The sequence below is a fragment of the Apus apus genome, chromosome 22, assembly GCF_020740795.1.
Source record: "Apus apus isolate bApuApu2 chromosome 22, bApuApu2.pri.cur, whole genome shotgun sequence".
In the NCBI taxonomy this organism is placed as follows: Eukaryota; Metazoa; Chordata; class Aves; order Apodiformes; family Apodidae; genus Apus; species Apus apus.
The window spans coordinates 368,562-390,357 of NC_067303.1; the positions used below are offsets into that span (position 1 = coordinate 368,562).

Genomic DNA, 21,796 nt, shown 5'->3' on the forward strand with positions numbered 1-21,796 from the left:
CCCCGCTCCCCCTCCATTAAGTCATAGGGCTGCCCCACGGTGAGGTGAGGGGGTCGGGGGGGTTGTGGCATCCCAAAGTGAGGCGAGTGGCTCCAAGGGGGCTCGGAGGCCCCTTATAGTGAGGGGCTGGGAGCCCCCCTGCCCTGAGGTCAGTGGCTCCGAGGAGGCTCAGAGGCCTCCCCCATCCAGCAAGGTGGGGGCCAAGACAACCCACCATGCCCTCCCCGACCAGATCACAGCAGGACTCCACAAGATTTCTTAAAATTTACAAAAATAGTACTGGAAAAATTGCTTCTTTTTTTTTTCAACTTATAAATGCAAAAAAAACCCCAAACAAGCAGAGCCTCAACCTGCCCTTTTGTCACCATCACTCAGTGTTTTTGCAGACCCGCTTCGGAGGCTGCTCAGTGTCCCTGCTGCTCCCTGGGATGTTGTGGCAATAGTTCCTCTTGCTGTCGAGGGGCTGCTCCTCGCCGTCCCCCTCCAGCCCCTGGGGGGTGTCAATGCGGCCCCTCCGCACAAAGTGGCGGATTCGGGCCTCCAGCCCCTCGCACTTGGGGCGGGACAGCAACGGTTTGTAGGTGCGGGCTTTGACGCCCTCCACGAACCCGCTGGCCTGGCTGTGGAGTGGAGGCTTCACATCTCCCCAGGGGATGGTTGTGCTGTGCCCGGGGCCTGTAGTAATTGAACAAAACCAGAATAACTTAATTACCTCTTTCTGTAATTTTTTAACCTGTCTCTCTGTAATTCCACAAAACCCTCCCTTACTTTTTCCAGTAGCCACAGGAGCAGCGTCCAGGCCTTGTAACATGTTCCGTAGCACTTGAGTTTTCACTGCCTGGTTGGCCCAGAGCTGCTGCAGGTGAGTAATGTTGAACTCCTGCACTTCTTGGTCATAAAGCCACTGAAGGTTTTCAAACTCACAGTCGTACAGGACGAGGGGAAACTCAACTGCCATGCTGGGGAAAAGGAGGGAAGGCGTTACTGGTCACTGTCAGGACAGAAAACAGCATGTCAGCCTGTTCTTTCTGCCAAAACCAGACGTATTTTCTACAGAACTGATAAAAATTAAGTTTCAACCACATACCAGCACCAAAAGCTTCTCCAAGAGGAAGAAAACCAGGATGCTGAGGGATACCTCCCAGGGAGGCCACTGGTAGCTTTGCTTCGATATTGTGAGAGGAGGCTTCACACACAGCCATCGCTCTTCTGTGCTTTGCAGAGCTTTTCCCGAGCTTTCCGTACCTGTACTGTGGTTTTTGGGGGTTCTTCTCCACATCCAGCAGCTCATCAATGATCTCTGGGCTCTCCATCCTCTGGCCGATGAGGAAGAGGATGGCCATCATGCAGCGGACTTGGTGGTAGAGGAACGCCTGTCCCGTCACCTCAAACTGGCACAGCCGGAAGGGATCTTGTAGCCCAGCTTCTCCTCCCTCCTCCACCCACGTCACTGCAGCACTCGTGATTGTCCTCTGGAAGTTGACGACCCCGTTGGCCACATCCATTTTACAAAAATTCCGGAAATCGTGGGTCCCCACATACCTCTGGGCTGCTGCGTGCATGAGGGCCACATCCAGGTTGGCACAGGGGAAGAAGTAGCGGTAGGTCCTCCTCAGGCAGCTGAAACGAGCACTGAAATGGGGCTCCACAGGGGCCCACGCCAGCGCCCGGATGTCAGAGGGCAACACCCTGTTCAGAATGTGGGTGTAACGCAGCTCCTCCTGCCCGTTGAGCTGCTTCCCCTCGGGCAGGTTGGAGCGGAGATCCAGGGAAATCACCTGCAAAAGGAGAGAAGCCAGGATTAAACAGCAGATGGACACATTTGTGCATCCAGCCAAGCCTTCCTACACTGCTGCCGAAGAAATGCAGAATCTCCTACGGATGGAGGTGGCTGGAATGAGGCACTTTTACCGCTCCTTCCCACGGGAGGAGCTGCCAGTGCCTCTGCAGAGGTTCTCAGCAGAAGCTTTGGGTTCCTGTAATAAGATGGAGAAAGTTGCAGGCTGCCCACGCAGCACTGGCTCCAAATGCCTTCATCTCCAGTCCCTGTGTTTAGGCTACAATGTGCTTTTTAGTTTTATCTTTTTGCTGGAGGTGATGGCTTGAAGGCTGGCTGGGAAACCGCGTGTGGGGACCAATTAATTAACACTTTAAACAGCACAAGGAAAAGCAACCTCGGCCTTTACTTCATGTGGCTCCATGCCCACTGAGCGGGCCGGCTGGCTCCCCTCGCTCCGGCTCTCACTCCCACACTCCCTTCCGCTCCCCTCGGACCCTCTGCACAGGAATTCCACTGCCTGAATCCTCAGGAAGCCAGCCAGTTCTCAGATCCATCTTTTTTTTTTTTTTTTTTTTTTTCCTTTTGCTGGGCTAAAGTTAAATCAGTCAAGAGGGCTCTGACAAGGAAGTGGCATCTCCTCTTTTTCAGCAAGCTTCCCCTTTTTTTGGGGAAAAAAATTTCATTTCATTTGCTCAAAACAGGCCCCTGGAAAAATAAAACAACTATCAAAAAATATGAAGAAAAAAACCCCACAACCCAGCCTGGCACTAATAAAACACCTTGAGGGGCTAAAATCATCATTCTGCCAGCAGGCAGCTATGGCCAAGCTCATTTTCAGGCTTTTGAACACCAAACCAGTGCTGGTCATGGTGGGACAGCCACCCCACCTGATCTTCATGCCACAGAGCTCAGAAATCTGGGAAAACCTGTGGAGGTGGATCCTGACCTGTCCAAAAGCGCTGACTCCTTTGTCGGTCCGCCCACAGCGGTGATAGTTGGAGCTCTGCCTGTCATCCACCAGCCGTGTCTTCTTCAAAGCTTCAAAGAGTTTCTCCTCAATGGTGTTGCTGGTGTTGTCCTGGCTGGCGAAGCCCTGGTAGCCCCAGCCCAGGTAGGCCACCTTCAGCGCCACGTGCCTGCGGCCATAGGCACCAAAATCAAAGGGCCGCTGTTGGCGTTTCCTGGCTTTGCTGGTGGCTGAAGGAGCCTCCTTCCTTCCAGCACCTTTGCTGTCCTCTTGCAGCTTCTCCTGCAGCTGCTTCACCTCCTCCTCCAGCTCCTGAACCCTCCTCAGGAGCTGCTCTGGGTCGGTCACCGTGCTTCCCTCAGCCATCACCACTGGTGTGGAGCTCCTGGGGGTCTGCAGGGAAAGGAGGAAATGGAGGAATTAGCATTTTTATGTGGCTTTTGTTAGACCCAGAGGCTTGTTCTGGGAAACAATCGTTACCTGCAGAATAATTACTTTAAGGCCTTGGTGTTAGAGAATAATAGAAGGTTTAGGGTTGGAAGGGACCTTAAAGATCATCTAGTTTCAATCCCCCCGCATGGGCAGAGATACCTCCCACTAGATCAGGTTGCTCAGAGCCCTATCCAACCTGGCCTTGAAGACCTCCCAGGAGGGGTCATGCACAACCTCCCTGGGCAATCTGTTCCAGCATCTCACTATCCTCACAGGAAATAAAATTTTCCTAATGTCCTTCGGTGTTCCTAGCAGAGCACAGGCAGGGCCAAGGGGACTTAGCTGGGACAACTTAATCTCGTCTCCTTTTTTGCACTTTCTCATCGCTCCTCTTCCTGCTGGGATCGGCTCCGGCAGCACCTTCCCAGCCAGCACTGATGCTTGAGACAGCCCGCCAACGGCTGCCACTCATCCCGCTGCACCATCTGCTCCCATTTCATAACAGCATCACTCAAACTGGCTTTTTTTTGTCAAGCTATCAAGAGATCACGTACCCGGGAAACTGGTTTGGCTGCACGTTTATTATAACCAGCCTCAGGTTTGGGGGCACGGCCGAGTCCCCTCGTCTCATGAACCGCAAACCAGAATGGACACCTCTGGACCTGAGGAGTCAGAAACCCCTTTATTCCTGCAAGGAATTAACTGGGTTTCTTTTTTCCTTTGTTTAATTTGTTTTGTGTTTTGTTTTGCTTTTGCAGGATCCCCCCAGTTTGGTGAAAATGATGAAAGAGGTGACAGGATTGGAGGGGCATCCCTGGGCCATACGCGTCCGCAGCGAGAAGCTGGTCCAGCCTCGTCACCATCCCCGTGTCAAGGCTCCCCTCCCTTGGGGATCAGACCCTGCCTTTCCTGAGGCTGGGAGGGGTGGCAGGAGGTTGGTGATGAAGAGGAAGGTGCTGAGGCACCGACCTGATGGCAGTGCTGAGGTGTGGAACGAGTCAGCGAGCAGTGAGCCAGAGAGTGGGACCAGGAAGCTGCTTCCCCCAGGGATCAATCCAGAAGATGACATTTCCGAGGGGGAAATGGAGACAAGCAGCAGCTTCCTGGAGGAACCCTCATGCCAGTGGCCCCGGAGGGATCGTTCTACCTTTCTCCTTGGGCATCTCAGGGGACGGAGCCTTCCCATTTCCCAGGACACCACCAGCACCATGGGACAACCCAAATCCTTTATCCCTCCCCGCTTCCAGCTGCCCAGCCGGGGGAAATCTGACCCTGTAACTAGATATTTAGAATATAAACGCAACTGGGAGAAATTCTGCATTCCGGGTGAGACTCAGAGGCAGGAATTATGCTGGAGTGTCCGGGAGCAGATGCGCTGCAAGCCCCAGCTCCCCAAAAAGCCCCAGCCCCAACCTCTCCCCAACAAATACATTGTCCCCACCCAAAAGAAGCGAGCATCCCTGTGCTGGGAGGTGCGCTGGGCCCTGGCCCATGGCCTCCTCCCTCCAAAATACACCTAGGGCCATAATTATATTTTTTCCCCCCTCATAATTTACTGGAAAAATCTCCACTTCTTTGTTGTTAGTTTTTGGGGGGGGAATTTTGCCTTTTGAGCAGGGAAACTCTGGTGTTAAAACATTCCTCAGGGCACTGGAGGGACTGTGTGAAATGTGATAGTTTTAATAAAGGGTGTGGAAAGCTTCATGAGGGGGCTGCAGGTTAATGGGAACAGTGGGAAAGGGGCTGGAATAGCCAGCAGGATGGCTGGGGGTGGGGGGGAGGTGCAGGAAGGATGGGAGCAGGGTGGGACCCCAGATGGGGGATGAGGATCATGTGCTTGGGCACCCTGCTGGTGGGATTCTGGCACCCCAGACACCTTGGTGGGGGGGGAGGGGAGGGGTGGGGTGGTCCCTGTTGCCAGCACCCCAGGGACCCCTGAAGTGCTGTGCCACATCCCACAGGGAATCTTCCCCAACAGAGGACCCCCTCACACCATATGGGGCCCCTATCCCAAATGTCCCCAGGATGCCCAAAACCCTATGGGGTGCCTGTTCCAATACCCTGCAGACCACACCCTATGGATGTGGTTCCCTATCCCCAGCACCCCAAGGACCCCCCTGAAAGCCAACCAGGACCCTATGGTGGGAAGCAGCACCCTGCTTCTCCAGTACACTGGGACACCCCCCCCCCCCCACTATGGGGTCCCTGTCCCTAGGACCCCCACCACCCTAGGGGGCCCAGTGAACAGCCAGACCCTATGGGGACCAGTGCTGGCACGCTACCGGGTTCCTGTCCCCAGCAAGGGACCCCTCCCTGCCCTACAGAGCCTCTGCCCCCAGCACTCCAAGGGCCCCCAAGACCCTATGGGGAGGGAAGGGGCTGTCTCTGTTCCCAGCACCCCAGCGACCCCCTAGAAGTCCAGGGAGTCAGCTCCAGCACCTTATGGAGACCGTGTCCCCAGCAAGGGACCCCCCAAGCCCTACAGGGTCCCTGTCCCCAACACCCCAGGGCCACCCCTTCCACCATATGGGAGGGTTCATGCCACCCACGGACCCCCCTGAAACCCCGTGGGGGGCAGTGATGGCATCCTACAGGGTCCCCGTCGCCAGCAGAGGACCCCCAAGTCCTACAGGGTCCCAAACACCCCAGAGACCCCCCCCAAACCTTACGGAGGGCAGCACCGGTACCCCAGGACGCCCTGCCACCCTATGGGGCCTGGTTCCTGTCCCCAGCACCCCAGGGACACCCCGTCATTGTGGGGGACAGCACTGACACCCTACCAGGTCCCTACACCCAGCAGACCCCCACCACCCTATGGGGGGAGTCCATGTCCCCCCTCAGCACCCCAGGAATCCCCCCCCTCACCCTATGAGGGGGTGGCTCCCCCCCGCCAGGGACGCCCCCAAATCTCTGGGGCCCAGCGCCAGCACCCTATGGGGTCCCCGCTCCCCAGCCCCCGGCCCTACCTGCGGGCAGCTGCCCCGGAAGCGCCCGCCCCATCCGCTCCCCGGGCCGCAGTCCTCCCGGCCGCCAGGGGGCGCTGTCCCGTCCCGTCCCGTCCCGATGGCGGAGCCGGCGGGCAGCGGCCTGTGGGAGCGGCGGGCGGGCGCGGGGCCGGGCCCCCGCCCTCGGGCCCCCTGCCCTCCGGTAACGGCCGCCGCGACCCCCCAGCTCTGGGGCTCCCCACCCCTCCTGGACTCGTTCGTGTGCCACCGCGGTAAGGGCCGGCCGCGACCCCCGCCTCAGGGAGGGCCCTGGGCCCGGGCCCCGCCTCAGCCCCGCTCTTCTCCCCCCTTACAGGCCGCAGCGATGAGGAGGAAGAGGAGGAGGAGAGAGGTGGGTCCCTGCGTCTCGGGGGCGGCCCGTGGAGGTGGCGGGGAGGGCGGAACTGAGGCAGGGCAGCCTTCAGTGCCTTCCCATGAAGCAGGGGGGGGAAGCTGAGGCAGGGTGCAGTGCTGAGGGGGTTCTGCAGCAGCCCCCGCTGATTCATAACTAATTGCCTGCAGGTCTCAGCGGTGTCCAGGGTCCCTGAGGGGAGAGGGTGGCCGCAGCCCCCCGTGTTTGCAGGAAGGGGGGGAATTTCTCACCAGAAGTAGTGTTTTTTGTAACACGTTTCTGCTTCTCCCAGTGGCGCCGGCAGAAATCTCCCTGCTGAACAAGCTGCTCCGCACCTCGCTGGTGGAGTCGAGCCACCGCGTGGAGATTCTGCAGCGGGACCCCAGCTCCCCCCTCTTCTCTGCCAAGACCTTTGAGGAGCTGCCCCTGTGAGTGGCCTGCCAGCCGCGGCCTGTGCCAAACCCGCCCCTTCTCACGCTGGTTCGTGGGGTGTTTTTTTACAGGAAAAAGGAGCTTTTGCAGGGGATTTACATGATGGGCTTCAACCGACCATCCAAAATCCAGGAGACGGCTCTGCCCATCATGCTGGCTTATCCGTGAGTAATTTCCAGCTCCCCAGAGGCATCCCAGGATGCCCAGATCCCCCCCTCGCTGCCCTGCTAAGCTGCCTTTGCCTTTGCAGGCCCCAAAATCTGATTGCCCAGAGCCAGTCAGGGACAGGGAAAACAGCAGCTTTTGTCTTGGCCATGCTGAGCAGAGTTAATGCCACCGAGAAATACCCGCAGGTAACGCGGGAAGGGGAAAGCTGAGGGCAGGAGGGGGTTGCCTTGAGCCCTGGAGACACTGCCAGGGAGGCAGAGCCTTGTTTTTTTTTTGTCCCTGTCTCCCATTTTACCCGCTGGAGGGGGCCAGTAAAGCCCCATGGCAGCAGCATGTAGGACGGAAAATGTCGTGCCTGCTGATGGGAGGTGCTTTTCCTTGCTAGCAGCGGGCTAAGCCGCACTTTGGCTATCCTGGAATTTACATTTTTAAACCAGACTGCTGGTGTTCTGGTGGCTGGTGTTCTGTGCCCACTGGGCACAGGGTCAGCTTCCCCAGCCAGCTTCTGCCATTTTGTCTCTGCCTCGACTGCAGGGGTGTTGATGGAACTGGCTGTGGAGCCAGGAAGGGAAGGGCCCCCCCCCCCCCCGAGCGAATCCCCTTCAGAGCCAGCAATGGCCACTCCTGCCCCTGTCCCTCGAGATGCGTTGCTCCCTGCCCTGATCCCCCTGCGCTTTGGCAGGGTTTTCCTGCACTCCTCTTCCCATCCCTCCAGTGTATCCCACTTTGGGAATGCCCTTGACTTTCCATCCTGGTGTTGACTGCTCTCCCTTCTCCCCCCACCAGTGCCTCTGCCTGGCTCCCACCTACGAGCTGGCCCTACAGATTGGGCACGTCATCGAGAGCATCGGGCGCTTTTGCGCTGACATCAGGGTGACCTACGCCATCCGGGGACACCGAGGTGGGTCCCTTCCTGCCCAGACATCTCACTGGAGCCACTTTACATCTCTCAGAGCAGTGCAGAGTGCCGTGATGCCCAACAAAATGGCCTTTATATTCCCCTCTCCTGCTAAAAAGTCTTTTCTGGTGACCACTGGCTGCTTCCAGACTCCCTCCTTCCCCCATGGGGCTGGTTTACACCCCCCCAAGGCTGGAGAGAAGTGATTTTCATCACGCTCCTCTTGGCTCTGGCCCCCTCCAGGGCCTCCAAGGGATGATGAAGCAGCAGGAACACATAATATTGGGAGGCTAGTTTAAACGTTGGACTTGGTAGAGTTAGGTTATGGTTGGTAGAGTTAGGTTATGGTTGGTAGAGTTAGGTTATGGTTGGACTCGACCTTAAGAGGTCTTTTCCAACCAGAAGGATTTGGTGGTTCTGTGTCTCTGGGGGACATGGCTGCCATTCCCCCCTGCAGTCCCGCAGGGCACCGTGCTGCAAGAGCAGATCATCATTGGGACGCCAGGGACGGTGCTGGACTGGTGCTTCAAGAGGAGGCTCATCAACATGAAGAAGATCCAACTGTTTGTGCTGGATGAAGCTGACATCATGATGGACACGCAGGGCCTCTCCTGTCAAAGCATCCGTGTTCAGAGGCCAGTATTCCCAAGGGCTAGTGCCCCACTTCCCTGCTTTGATCTAGTTTCCTCTTCCTTTGAGCTGGGCTCCCTTGAGGGTGACACAAGAGCCACTTTAATTTTAGGTGGCTTTTTTTTAATTCTAATGAGTGTATCTCAGCACCAGGCTCATTCGTCCTCTTTTCTCCACCCCCAGGGCTTTACCTGAGTCCTGCCAGATGCTCCTTTTCTCCGCCACCTTCAAGGAAACGGTGCGGGCCTTCGCCATCCGGATCATCTCCAACCCCATCGTCATCAAGCTGCGTGAGGAGGAGCTCACCCTTAGCAACATCCGCCAGTTCTTCTTCGTCTGCCAGGGCCAGGAGCAGAAGTACAGAGCTCTCTGCAACATCTATGGTGGCATCACCATTGGCCAGGCCATCATCTTCTGCCAGGTAACAATCCCATGGATGTGGGTGGCTCCTCAAAACCCTCCTCTGCAACATTTTTGCTTCATTTTGAGGGGTTAAAAAGTGCTGGGAAAGGCACAGGAGGATTTGGGAATGTGGAAAATAGGAGCGAAGGGTTGGCTGGGAGTGAGTGGAACTGCGGAGCCACCTCCTCCTACCTCTCCCTGCACCTCCAGACACGGCGGAGCGCGGACTGGCTGGCGCTGCAGATGAGCCAGGACGGGCACCAGGTTGGCATCCTGACAGCAGAGCTGACGGTGACCCAGCGCGCCAACGTCATCCAGCACTTCCGGCAGGGCCGGGAGAAGGTCCTCATTGCCACCAACGTCTGCGCCAGAGGTAGCGCCAGGAAGCCCAGCGCCTTTCCCAGGGCACAGAACGCGCTTCCTCCTTCTGGCCTCCAGTTCAGGATTCTTCCCAATCTGCAGGGATCCCTTCTTTTTTTTCCCTCCAGGGATCGATGTGCAGCAGGTGACCATCGTGGTGAACTTCAGCCTCCCCATCAACGAGAGGAAGAAGCCAGATTTCGAGACCTATCTGCACCGCATCGGGCGCACAGGCCGCTTCGGGAAGGACGGCATCGCCTTCAGCATGGTGGAGAGCCAGGACGTGCAGCTCGTACGGATGATTGAGGAGCATTTCCGTGAGTATCTGTGTGGGTCTGCCTCTCTGAGAGGTAGGTTTGGGACTGGTGATCCAGATCTCGTGGATCCAGATCCAGTGATCTGGAGGGGCTCCAGAGAAGGGCCACAAAGAGGATCAAAAGAGTGGAGCAGTTCTGCTCTGGAGACAGGCTGGGAGAGTTGGGGTGTTCAGCCTGGAGAAGAGAAGCCTCCAGGGAGACCTTAGAGCACCTTTCAGTGCCTGAAGGGGCTCCAGGAGAGCTGGGGAGGGGCTTTTCATCAGAGAAGATTGTGATAGGATAAGGGTAATAGTTTTAAACTGAAAGAGGGGAGATTTAGGTTAGATATTAGGAAGAAATTCTTCACTATAAGGGTGGTGAGGCACTGGAATGGGTTGCCCATGGAGGTTGTTGATGCCCCCCCCATCCCTGAAGATGTTTAAGGCCAGGTTGGATGAGGTTTTGTGCAGCCTGGTCTAGTGGTGGAGTTCCCTGCTTATAGCAGGGCCATTGGAACTAGATGATATTTTAGGTCCTTTCCAACCTTAACAATTCTATGATCTCTCTCTGGCTTGTTTTACATCTGCAAATGGATCCTGTTGGGCTTTTCCTCCCCACAGAGGAGCCCAACAGGGGATGGAAATCCAAGCAGATGGACTCCCTGACTGTTGCTTTATAATGTTTCAGTCAGAGGATAACAAACCTTAACCCATCCTTGGTCCCTGCGGAGGTGGGAGCAGGAACATGTCTGGATATCCTGTTGCTGCTTGCTTGGGTGCCTCTTGCTTCCTTACACCCAGTTCCCACGGGGATTTTTCCCAGTTGGAAGTGTAAATCCTGCACCAAGTGCTTCCAAGCTGGGCTTCACCTGGGTTATTGACCATTTTTTATTTCCTTCCCACAGAAACTAGGATCAAGCAGCTGGATCCAGACGATATGGATGAGATTGAGAAGCTTCAAAGCTGAGTGAGGAGCAGGGGGTGGGGGTTTGCTCCCCCCGAGCCAAGTTTTGGTTTAAAAAGGGAAGGAAAACGTATGTTACAGGGGAAAATCTCCCGGTTCTCATAACTTCCTAAAGCTGTTTGGGTTTGTTGTGATATTTTAGGAGAAGGTAGGAGGGGGAAAATCCCTTCTTGGTTTTTTTTGGTGTTTTCTCTCTGAGGTTTTCGTAGCCATGACTGGAGAAATCACCCTTGGCCACGAGATAATGCTCCTTAAAAATGGGGCAGAAAACAGGTAAAATGCGGTAACTGGCCCCAAAAAATCTCCAGGTGGCAGCAGGCAGAGCTTCTCCTAGCAAAAACTGGGAGAAAACTTTCATGAGTACAAAAAATTTGGGAGAAAGGAGCAAGTTATTAAAAAGGAAGGAGCCAGGCTCACTAGATGGCAGCAGGAATCCACTGTTGCTATCCCAAATCCTGTCCCACATCCCATTCAGGACCGGGAATGTGAGTGTTTGGGAGTCACAGTGGTGATAGGGGGAGAGGTTGGAGTTTCAGGGGACTGTGTGTCCCCAGCCCAGGGGCATGTTTGTCCCTGGGGGGTTTGTCCCTTGGCTGTCACCCAGCTTGTGTCCAATAAAAAAGAATTATTTCTTGTTACCAGGGAGGCTCCTGTTGGAATTTCTCACCGATTTTACTTGGAGAAGGAGGTTTATTAGGTCACAGTCTTGGCCACTCCCCTCACTTCAGCTTTTCCTGCTTTTTTCCAAACTTTGCAGGCAGAAAAATGCCACTGGAAGGGGGTAGCAAAGCCCACCCCACCGCCAACAGAGCCCTTTCCCACCTTTAGGAATGGGATACAATGGGCTCCAGTGTCCTAGTCCCCTGCCTGCCATCCACCCCCCAAAAATCCCCCTGGCGTTGCGTTACAGCCTGGCCGCCCCCCATGAATGTTTGATGGGCTGGAGAGCAGGAGATGAAATATCAAACCCCACTGGTCCCGCCACCCCCAAACTGCCTTTTTTGGGGCCACACTCAATTTTCCCCAGTTTAAGCCAAAAAAATAAATGGGGGCTGGTAGGGGGAGGTTGATGCTTGGGGATAAATTCCCCCAATGTGACAGGGCGAGTGGAGGGGATGGTGCCATCCCTGCAGTGAGCACACCCCGCCTCAGCCCTGATTGCAGCAGGGTTGGATTTCCTGCACCTGCTGCTGCTTTTATTTAATTATCAATAATTAATGGTTAATCAGGGCTGGGCCTAATTACATAGGGGTAACTGGAGAGGAGGTTGGAGCGGTGAGTGCAGCCCGGACATGGCGCCATGGAGCTGCACTGGAGGGGACCCTGGATCCTTTGCCTGCTGCCGGTGCTGGTGGGGGGTAAGCAAGAGACCCCATCGCCCCCACCCCCAAATTATTGCCAGGGGAGTGGGAAGGGGGTGGGAAGCAGAGACCTGACACACGGTGCACGTGTGGGCCAGGTCAGCCGCTGGCCACCGACTTGGCGACCTATGAGGAGCGGACAGTGACGGGTGTGCGGGGCCGGGCGGTGGAGCTGAGCTGCGGTGCCGCGCGGGCCCCGGCACCTGCCCCATCTGTCGTCTTCTGGAGCTTCGCGGGGGGTGCGGAGCCGCCACGGGCCGTGGCCGTGGGCTCAGGGCCAGAGGTGCTGGTGGCCCCCGGGGCCGGGGCGCTGGGCCGGGTGAGGCTGCGCAACGGGACCCTGGAGCTGCGGGAGCTGCGGGTGGGTGCCCAAGGCCGGTTCCTCTGCCAGGGGCTCTTCCCCGAGCCCGACCGGCTCCGCGTTGGATACGCCGCCATCCTCTTGCGCGTCCTGGGTAAGCCCCCGCGCGGTAGCCACCCTGCTAGCCACCCACTGCTTGCCCTGGCTCGCCATGAGGCATCTGCTAGCCAACAGACTTCCACTGACCAGCAAAGCATGCTACTGGCCTGTAAAGCAACCCACTGGCCAACAGAAGGGCCTCCACTAGCCAACAAAGCATGCCACTAGCTAGCCCCACTAGCCAAGGTGGTGCCCTACTAGCCAGTGGAGCACTCCACTAGCCAAGGTGCTGGTCCACTAGCAAGCAAAGGGCCCCACCAGTCAATGAGGCATGCCACCACCCTGCCCCACTAGTCATCATAGAGCCCCACTAGTCACCATAGAGCCCTACTAGCCATTGAAGCATACCACTAGCCAACAAAGCACTCTACTAGCCGAAGTAGCTCACCACTACCAAACAGCACTCCTCAGCCAACAGAGTGCCTCACTAGCCAACTTAGAGCTCCATTAGCCACCACAGCATACCACTAGCCAGTGACCTCCTCTACCTCCAGCCAGCATAGTGCCCCTCTAGCCAACGTAGCACATCACTAGCCAGCAAAGCACCCCTCTAGCCATCCCCGTCACCTCATCCTGGCCAACTCAGGCCATGAGTGGTCTCCTTAGCCCACATGGCTTTTCCGGTGAGTCTCTTTGCCCACAGCCAGGCCATCAAGTCAGTAGTCCATAGACACTCACTAGCCATCTCGCCACAACAGCACATCACTAGCCAACATACGGGTTGGACAGATCACCCTTGGGTGGGTGCTAAGGGCTCCTGGCAGGATGGGTGGGCTGGTGCTGGCAGCTCTGTGATCATCCATGACTGGTTGCCCCCAGTGCCCGTTTCCAAGCCCTTTGTGCACCCTACGGTGGCAGCGGCGGCAGAGGGGACGGTGGTGGCCCTGACCTGCGCTGTGAGAGAGGGGACAGAGCCACTCAGCTTCTCCTGGCACCACCAGGAGCCCCGGGGTGGCCCCTCAGCCTACCCTGCTGGGCTGGAGGGCTTCGGGGCCCAGCTGCACCTGACACCGGCCAACCGTAGCCACGCCGGCTGGTACACCTGCACCGTGGGCAACGAGGTCAACAACCAGACCAGCGAGCCCGTCTACCTCGACATTGTCTGTGAGTGGCCCAGGTGCTCAGCCCCACCTTCCTGAGAGGGAGGATCTGCAGGGCTGGAGGATCCACACCCTACTGCCATGGTATGGACATGGCTACCCTGTTCCATGCCACCAAGGTGTGTCTTTGGCCACCATACATCACGTCACATCCATAGCCACCAAGCACCATGCCACCATGGTGCCTTCATGACCTCCATCATAGTGCCTCCCCAGCTACCAAGCACCATCCCACCACAGTGCCTCCATGGCCACTAGAGTGCCTTGATGGCTACCAAGCACCATGGCATCTCTGTGCCTCCATGGCCACCAAGCCCCACAGTGTGCTCACAACCACCATGGTGCACCCTTTCCAAGGAGGCTTCACTGCCTGGTTTCCCACCAGTGGCAGGATGTCCTGGGGAGAGCTGCAACCCCTCTGTGGGGACATCCTGGTGGCTACGAGTCCCTGTGTCCCCACAGATGGCCCTGATGAGCCGGCCATCAGCATGGAGCCATTCTCACCTGAGCCAGGGGGCTTCTCAGTGGGTGAGCGGGAGGACGTGGTGCTGAGCTGCCTGGCCCCCTCCAACCCCCCCAGCCGCTACATCTGGCTCCACAATGGGTCCCAGGTCCACATGGGCCAGACCTACATCATGGCTGCCATCACCCGTGCCCAGGCGGGCACCTACACCTGCCTGGCCGAGAACACCCACCTGCAGACCCGTACACAGGCCACCATCCTCCTCACCGTCTACTGTAAGTAGCCATGGGGCTGGGGCAGGTGGCTTGCTGAGCCTCCCCCCCAGGGCAAGATGGACCACGGTGGCTCCCTGGTGAGGATATCGGTGAGGGGGAAAATTTGGAGGGGGTGGAGTGGGGGTGGAAGCCCACCCTCACCTGGCGCTGATGGTCTCTTGCAGATCCACCAGCTGGCAGCCCCATGTGCTCTGCCCTGGCCACTGATGACCTGCAGGCGGTGGCCCTGCGGTGCCACTGGCCCGGGGGCTTTCCCCCTGCTCGCCTGCGCTGGGTTGGCCCTAGGCCCCCCTGGGAGGAGGATGATGAAGAGGGGAGAATGGGGATGAGTTTTTCCATGACCACCAGAATCCAGCCTGGGGTGGCCACCAGGAATGGCAGCTCATTCTCCTGCCTGGCCTCACATCCCGCACTGCCACAGGGGGCTGCCTGTGGGACCACCCTCTGTGAGTGCTGAACCCCCCCAAGAAACCCCTTCCCAACCTCCCCTTGGTGCTGTGGTGACCCCTGTGCCATGGCCACACCAAGGGGTGGGCAGCCCAAGGTGACACAGGGACCTCCAGCAATGCCAGAGTGGAGGTCCCCACAGCACAGTGTCCACGTTCCCCGCCCTGACATGACTCTATCCCCAGGGGTCCCAGGCGGCAGCCCCCTCTGCACAGCAGCGGCCACCAAGGGTGACGACTACATCATGCTGCGGTGCTGGTGGGAGGGGGGGACACCACCAGTCACCCTGCACTGGTGGGATGGCGAGGGCAAGGCCTTGGGTGACCCTGGACCTTCCAGCGCCGTCCTGGTGCTGAGCACCACTGGCAGCCTGGGGGGCCGGGACTTTGTCTGCACGGCCGCCCATCCCCTGCGCCCTGCCGGCGCCGAGTGCCACCTGAGGCTGGGTAAGCCGGTCCAGTGCCCCCATGGCCTTGGGGTGACACATCCTCCTGGCCATTGATTGACATGTCCCAACACTTCTCACCGCACAGAGGTCCCTGAGCTGGAGGCAGAGAGGAGTGAGGTGGTGGTGCTGGAGGGTGGCGAGGCACGGCTGGCGTGCCAGCGACGTGGCAGTAGTGCTGATCTTGGTGCCACCCTGGCCTGGTATGACCCTGAAGAGCGGGAGGTGACACCTGGGATGGCCAAGTACCGGGTGGAGCGAGGAGAAGCTTGGGTCAACCTGACTGTGCAGGATGCTGAGTGGCCAGCGGACGGTGGGACCTACCACTGCACTGCTGCCAACGCAGTGGGCACTGCCAGCCTCCCTGTCCACCTCCGTGTGGACCGTGAGTGCCAGGAGGGGCCTGGGGTGGGGGTTGAGCCTAGGACCACTGGTAACTGTCAGCTGACCACCACCAACTAGATGCCACCAACTTCTAAAGTTTCCATAAAATAAGGTTAAACAAATGCAATTTAAAAAAACCCAGTTTTTAAACCCAATGTTCAACAAATGCACTTATAAAACTCCCCAAAATTTTTTTAAAGCTGTGTTAAACAACTGCAAATAAAAACTGTCCAAAATAATTTTCTAAAAGTGACATTAAACAAAGATACTTAAAGCCCACCCAAACCCAGTTTTGAAAGGCCTGTGACTGACTGGCAATGAGCTGCTGGGGACACATGGTTTGCGTCACCTTCATCTCATCATCAATTTAGTATCTCAGATGTTAATTTCACAGTGTTGAATAAACACCCTGTGCTGGTGGGCATCCAGTTGTCCTGGTGGTGAGTTGGCAGGGTGGACGTGTCCATCAGGCAGCTGTCCCTTCCCCGTGGGGGTCACCCCCTCCTGCCACGTGCCATCTCGCCATAGGATACCCAGCCCCCCCTAACGTCACCATCAGCAAGCTGCGGTACACGCGGGCACGCACTGAGGTGCGGCTGGAATGGCGGACACACGGCGCTGGGAACCTCACTGGCTTTGTGGTGCAGCGGCGCCAGGCCAAGAAACCCCCCTGGCGGGTGCCCGGCCCCTGGGAAACGGCGGCCGGTGACATCGAGCCCCACTCCCGCGACCAGCGCTTGGGGGGGCTGGACCCAGCGGTGGTCTACGCTTTCCGTGTCCTGGCTGTTAACCACCGGACGGCCGGGCACCCTTCCGAGGTGCAGACACCAGGTGAAGGGGGGGATGCTGCTCTGTGGGGCAGAGCAGGGTTGGAGCAGAGATGGGTGACGTTTGCCTCCCAGCGGAGCTGAGGAGCCAAAGGGGAGCAGTCGGCAGTAGGTTCCAGAGTGAACAGGAAAAAGATCCTGCCTCCCTCCGCATTTCTGGGCTCTGCTAGCCCTTGCACTGGGGGGTGCTGGTGCCTGCCCCTTCCCCTGTGTGCCTCACAAACTTCATTACCTTAGCCAGCCTGAGGATAATTAAGGGACCACTCTCTTCCAGCTGAGCCTCCCTTTGAGGCCTACCCAGCAGTGATGGGAGCAGCGGTGGTGGGGATGCTGGTGGCCACAGTGGCCTCACTCCTGGCCATGCGCTGGGTCGCCCACCACCGCAACACCCTCCCACGTAAGTGCCAGGGGGGAGGGGGGGACAGGGGGATGGCAGCAGGACCCCACCACCCACACCCCATGTCCCTCTGTCTGTCCCCAGGGCTGCATGACCTGCTCTTCCACATGTGAGTGCCCAAAGCCCCTGCCCCCAGCGCTGCTGCATCCCCAGGTGAGACCCCCACCTATCCCCCCCTGCCAGGGCCAGCCGCAGTGCCCAGGAGCCCGTTGGCAGCCCCGAGGACCCCGAAGCAGCTGAGAGCAGCGAGGATGGAGCGGCACCGGCACCAGGAGCTGCGGCTGCCCACAGCACAGCAGCAGGTAAGGGCACTGGGGGGTGAACCCAGGGCTGAGCCAGCCACTCGCTCTGGTGGCCCCGCACCCCCCACTCTGTCACCTCCACCTTGCAGAGTCACTCTCAGCACCACCAGAGGCCACCAAGGACCTCCAAGGTTAACATCACCACCACCATGATGAATGTGATTCCATGACCCCTCTGGCTTTTCCTCCTTGTTCCCCTGCCCTCACACCCACCTGCACCACGTCCCGCTCATCCCTTCGGACTAATAAAACCAGGAAGAGTGGACACATCTCCCAGGCCTCAGCTCTGGTGACGCTGCCCAAGCCAACACTCAGCAGCCGGAAAAACATCCGGGATCCAGCCCCACACGGAAAATCTGGCAAAGGGGTTTTTGCTTCTTTGTGGTATTTAAAAAGCAGTCAGGGGAGATGGGTGATTTTTCTGAGGGTTTGGGCAAGGGAAAACTTTTCAAATCACAAAAAGTGGGCAGAACCAGTGAAACTGGGTTATAGTCCAGGCAGGAACAAAGGTGGGATTCACCAGCAACCTCATGCTGGGTTTTATCCATTTTTAGGCAGCAGAGGGGACGAGACTGCCCAGCACCCAGCAAAATCTTCTTCCCAGCTCAGCATTGAACCTCCAGCTACTTCTGGAGCTAAAATAAATATTTAAACTCAAATGAATTATTTTCTCACCGGTGGGAGAGGGAAAAAACCCAAGTGGTGAAGCTCCGCACTCAGGACTCACGTTGTGCTGGATGCTGTTTTGGGGCAAAGCTGTATTTTGTGTGGTACAAAAACAACTGGGAAGCTCTGGTGGGGTGAGGGAGAGTCCTCCTCTTCACCTCAAATTCCCCTTTTTCAGGCCAAACTGCAGGATCTTAAAAATAGCCATTGGTGATGGTTGTTCCCCACAGGGGTGTGAGCACAGAGGGAGGGGGTTCCAAGGAAAGTGGGGAGCATGCCCTGGCTCTGGCCTTTTTCTCCATTATCTGGAGAAGAACCTGCTGGGAAGTATCAAGCGAGGAGACCTGGCCTCCTTTCAGTGTCCGTGGAGGATCAGTCCCCTCTGCTGCCACAAAGCAGCATCACTCTCTTCATCAAACCACTCCAAAAATAAAAACCCAACCCAAAACCCCACAAATCTGACGTAGTTTCAAAATACATACAATTTCCAGGGCAATATTGCAGCTTCTTACAAAAATATAGAGTCTTTACATGATGCAGCCAGGGGCTGAGTTAAGCAAGGTTGTTTAAAAACAAGTGGTTAAATCTCAGCGTCTTGGGAAAAACAAAGGAGCCAGGGTTAAAACCCAACCAACTCGCCTGCCAAGCTCTGATGGAAAACAGGGAAAGCCTTGCAGCAGGATGGGCAACAGAAAAATCCAAGGAGCAGGCAGAGAAGGCTGGGATTTGGAAAGGAGGAGATAAAAGAGGAGGGAGGAGTGGGAGCTTGCTGCGACTCTGGGGTAGGTGGCAGTCAAAGCTGGTGGGTTTCATAGCATGAGGTCCAGGGTCTGCAGGGAGCTTTGGAATCAGACTGGGAAGACACAGAACCCTAAAAACAAAGGCAACAAAATGAAATAAATTTAGAAATAATACAATAAAAGGGGAAAAAAAAAAAAAACACTCAAACACTTATCACAGCCCAGAGAGAGGCTGCTTCCAAAGCAGATTGCAAGAGCTTCCTCCTCGAGGAGAAAATAGCTCCCCAAAAATCAGAGAATCACTTAGGTTGGAAAAGACCTTCAAGATCATCAAGTCCAATCATTAACCTATCAAGTGCAACCACTAACTCTACCCTCCCAAGCCCAGCACTAAACCATGCTCCCAAGCACCACATCTAGAGGACTTTTAAACACATCCAGGGATGGTGATTCAACCACCTCCCTGGGCAGCGCTTTCCAATGTCTGACAGCCCTTTCAATGAAAAAGTTCTCCCTAATGTCTAGTCTAAACCTCCCCTGGTGCAGCTTGAGGCAATTTCCTCTTGTTCTATCACCAGTTACTTGTGAGAACAGACCAGTGCCCCCCGCCTTACAATGTCCTTTCAGGCAGTTGTAGAGGGTGATGAGGTCTCCCCTCAGCCTCCTTTTCTTCAGACTAAACAGCCCCAATGAACCCCCGCCAAAGATTCTCCTCAGCTGCACCTGCAGCACCTTCATTCCCACAGGGATTGGCAGCAGCTCCAGCTGGGCCAGCACAGCTCCTGCCCTTGGCTGGGAAAATCCTCCCCACACGTCACCTCAGGGCAGCCATAACTCTGATTCATGCCCCTCATTCCTGGTATTAGGTGCTCTTGATATATTTTTTTAATTTTTTGAGGGGGAAGTGCTTTACAAGCACCTGTTTTATTTGCTCTGACTAAACTTGGAAAAAAACCCAACCAAACAACAACCCCAAAACCAGCAGTGAATGTTGCAACACCTACATCAGGCCATTTCTGAGAGGTAGGGCTGGCAGGAGCTGCTTCGACACAACATGTTTCATTTCAAAGGTGTTAAAGCTGTTGTTATTCCCTCAAACCAAGCACAGCTGAAATGGATTTTGTCTTCTGCAAGAGGGAAGGTGGGACAGGCTGAATTTTCACCCATGCTTCTGCAAACGCAAGGGTTATCAAACACCCACAGGCACAAGCAATTGTCAAACTGAGCTCTGCTCCTCCAGCCAAGGTTCATTTTTCTTATTTATTCTTATTTACCCATCAGGACCTTCTCAGAGAAACCAGAAGAGGACAGGAAGTAGTCACAGGAAGGAGGGTTCCAGCACCACAGTGCTGAGTTGACAGGGTCAGAGGCATCAGACCCTGGATCTGACTCCTCCAAACACTTTTCCTGGTCTCACACCATGGAAAACACACTCCAAATTTCCCATCGTTGTTCTTTATATTATTACAACTCTTGTTTTTGTTTTTTTTATACACATAACAAGGCTAGTTTCGTGGTGCATGGGGTGGGGGGGCAGGGAGAAGGGAATTTCAAGGCATAAATAATATAAAAAGGCAACCATTTTTAAAAACAAGATACATTCATATGACACTACTACAAAAAAATAAATAGTGACTCTCTCTGTTATAATTAACATCCCTCCATCACTCCCTTGAATTCAGCGACTCTGCTGTGCAGTTCCTGGCGTTATGTGGGGACAATGGTCACTGCCTCAGGTCTCCTGGAGCTGGAGCTGCCGAAGGTCCCCAGAATCATTTAAGGTGACTCTGGATGAACTCCATCCTGTTTTTTCCTTACAGTCCTTTGAAACAGGCTGCAGAATAAGGGGACTCCAGCTCAAAATGTGGTTCGATGTCTCTGAGTGTGCGCAGCTGTCACCTGCAAAGCAAGAGCAGGTTGGTTGGTTGATTGGTGTTGAATTTTTCTCTCTCTTCTTTCAGCTCAATGGATCTACAAGCCCAAAAAGTTCAGATTAATCACAGAATGAATGGGGTTGGAAAGGACCTTAAAGATCATCTAGTTCCAAACCCCTGCATGGGCAGGGACACCTCCCACCAGCCCAGGTTGCTCCAAGCCCCATCCAACCTGCCCTTCAACACTTCCAGGGATGGGGCAGCCACAGCCTCCCCGGGCAATCTGGGCCAGTGTCTAATAAAAGTGGGTGATGCACTTCAAGCTCAGGCTCGTTCCCACTCAGAGGACCAGCTCTATCAGAACCCATCAAAGGCATCACCAGCAGTGGTGAGGTCACAGTGCCGAGGTCAGCCCAGCTCCCACTGACATTCCTGTGCCTGCTCTTGCCTACGGGATGGCTCTGGGCCATCACAGATCCCTTTCTCATTAGGGAAAACTCCATTAGGGAGCAGTCTGGTGGTGTGAGACCATGCTGCAGGTGCGAGGCAATAAATCAGGCAATGCCTCGCTAGATGGAGCGCGGCTACTCGATGAGCTGCACTCGGAGGCATCAGACACAAGGGTACGGCAGCCACGGGCACTGGAGCATTGCTGCTCCACGTGTCCACAAGGGAAAGGTGGAAGGCTTCACCTTTCTCAAAAAGCCAGGTCTTTTGTGGACTTAATTACCAGCTTCTCTGCTGTAAATTAAGCTCCCTGCAGGGTATTCCCAGCTTCAAAGCTGGGTGCTATCCTCTCTGGAATGCCTTACCATCGCTGCAGCCCACAGAGAGCTGGTTAATGCCTTCTCGACAGCAGGAATGCGGGGCAGGGGGCTGATCCACTTTCTCCTTGTTGTCCTCCTCCAGCTGAGCGCTGCACTCTGGGACACTTGAGGCCAAGCACATGGCCATCATAACGTGGTGATTGAGAGGTTTCATCTCCAAGCCCTCCTGCTGATAAGGTGCAACGAGGGGCATGACAGGCAGCGTGGTGCTGCTGAAAGTGCTGCTGGTTTTGGTGAAACACCTGCATAGGGGACCCAAGGCAGAGCACAGTTATTTTGAACTGCTTCTCCCCACCACTTAATCTTGAGAAAATGCCATATTTTAAGTCCTTTCCTGCATGTCATCCACAACAGTCAAATTTCTATGCTGACATTAAAAAAAGGATGGAGCATTTTTTAATCCCAACAGTCAGCCAGAAACACTGAAAACACGCACTCGGTTCCTTCCCCCATCGATTGTGACCCAACGACCTGACTTGTGAGTCCATTTCTCCATCAAGGCAGCCCCATAAAACAGGTTTTCACTGCCAAGAAAAAGAGCTCAACTTTGGAACTCAAACAGCA

At 55.9% G+C, this 21,796-nt stretch overlaps 5 protein-coding genes across 13 annotated transcripts in view; 3 read left to right on the forward strand and 2 right to left on the reverse strand.

Moving 5' to 3' along the window:
* Positions 1–277: 277 nt before the first annotated feature.
* Positions 278–6,241, reverse strand: PUS3 (pseudouridine synthase 3). 2 transcript variants are annotated; one of them, XM_051638515.1, is made up of 6 exons: positions 6,146–6,226; positions 3,734–3,841; positions 2,727–3,140; positions 1,246–1,778; positions 769–959; positions 278–675 (listed from the first exon to the last, which is right to left on the reverse strand). In XM_051638515.1, the coding sequence occupies exons 3-6, from the start codon at positions 3,111–3,113 to the stop codon at positions 368–370; spliced, it is 1,419 nt and encodes a 472-aa protein (XP_051494475.1). In that variant the 5' UTR covers positions 3,114–3,140; positions 3,734–3,841; positions 6,146–6,226; the 3' UTR covers positions 278–367. The 2 variants fall into 2 exon arrangements, with proteins under 2 accessions (XP_051494475.1, XP_051494474.1); XM_051638514.1 differs by lacking the exon at positions 3,734–3,841 and having other exon boundaries at positions 6,146–6,241.
* Positions 3,959–4,883, forward strand: HYLS1 (HYLS1 centriolar and ciliogenesis associated). Its single transcript, XM_051638516.1, has one exon. The coding sequence runs from the start codon at positions 3,959–3,961 to the stop codon at positions 4,697–4,699; it is 741 nt and encodes a 246-aa protein (XP_051494476.1). The 3' UTR covers positions 4,700–4,883.
* DDX25 (DEAD-box helicase 25) lies at positions 6,218–11,302 on the forward strand. The gene is made up of 11 exons (XM_051638513.1): positions 6,218–6,396; positions 6,480–6,515; positions 6,808–6,943; positions 7,019–7,111; positions 7,198–7,300; positions 7,902–8,016; positions 8,471–8,648; positions 8,827–9,064; positions 9,256–9,418; positions 9,534–9,722; positions 10,606–11,302. Exons 1-11 carry the CDS (start codon positions 6,243–6,245, stop codon positions 10,665–10,667), a joined length of 1,467 nt encoding a protein of 488 aa, XP_051494473.1. The 5' UTR covers positions 6,218–6,242; the 3' UTR covers positions 10,668–11,302.
* A 618-nt stretch (positions 11,303–11,920) lies between these two features.
* On the forward strand, positions 11,921–17,736 carry VSIG10L2 (V-set and immunoglobulin domain containing 10 like 2). Its single transcript, XM_051638434.1, is given in 11 exon segments — positions 11,921–12,022; positions 12,124–12,480; positions 13,305–13,589; positions 14,048–14,323; positions 14,488–14,769; positions 14,956–15,600; positions 16,128–16,430; positions 16,701–16,823; positions 16,908–16,932; positions 17,007–17,125; positions 17,215–17,736. Coding segments are annotated over 11 exon segments (2,520 nt in total). The 5' UTR covers positions 11,921–11,964; the 3' UTR covers positions 17,262–17,736.
* A 2,074-nt stretch (positions 17,737–19,810) lies between these two features.
* The window catches only part of CDON (cell adhesion associated, oncogene regulated), a 54,571-nt gene continuing 52,585 nt past the window's right edge, over positions 19,811–21,796 (reverse strand). For 7 of the 8 annotated variants that reach the window (XM_051638542.1, XM_051638537.1, XM_051638536.1 and 4 more), the window contains 2 exons: positions 21,218–21,474; positions 19,811–20,430 (listed from right to left, as the gene is read on the reverse strand). In XM_051638542.1, the coding sequence (XP_051494502.1) occupies positions 20,264–20,430; positions 21,218–21,474 (424 nt within the window). In that variant the 3' untranslated portion in view covers positions 19,811–20,263. Of the gene's footprint in view, positions 20,503–21,217; positions 21,475–21,796 lie in introns of all 8 variants that reach the window. The other variant, XM_051638543.1, reaches the window with a different exon arrangement.

Bases quoted from the DNA above. Each gene is read 5' to 3' on its own strand.
- PUS3 (XM_051638514.1), bottom strand. From the start codon at position 3,113: ATGGCTGAGGGAAGCACGGTGACCGACCCAGAGCAGCTCCTGAGGAGG. The intron at 1,779-2,726 runs GTCAGGATCCAC...CTCCTTTTGCAG, and splicing joins GAGTCAGCGCTTTTGGACAG to GTGATTTCCCTGGATCTCCG. The intron at 676-768 runs GTAAGGGAGGGT...CAATTACTACAG, and splicing joins TCCTGTGGCTACTGGAAAAA to GCCCCGGGCACAGCACAACC.
- HYLS1 (XM_051638516.1), top strand. From the start codon at position 3,959: ATGATGAAAGAGGTGACAGGATTGGAGGGGCATCCCTGGGCCATACGC.
- DDX25 (XM_051638513.1), top strand. From the start codon at position 6,243: ATGGCGGAGCCGGCGGGCAGCGGCCTGTGGGAGCGGCGGGCGGGCGCG. The intron at 7,301-7,901 runs GTAACGCGGGAA...TCCCCCCACCAG, and splicing joins CCACCGAGAAATACCCGCAG to TGCCTCTGCCTGGCTCCCAC. The intron at 8,017-8,470 runs GTGGGTCCCTTC...TCCCCCCTGCAG, and splicing joins CGCCATCCGGGGACACCGAG to TCCCGCAGGGCACCGTGCTG.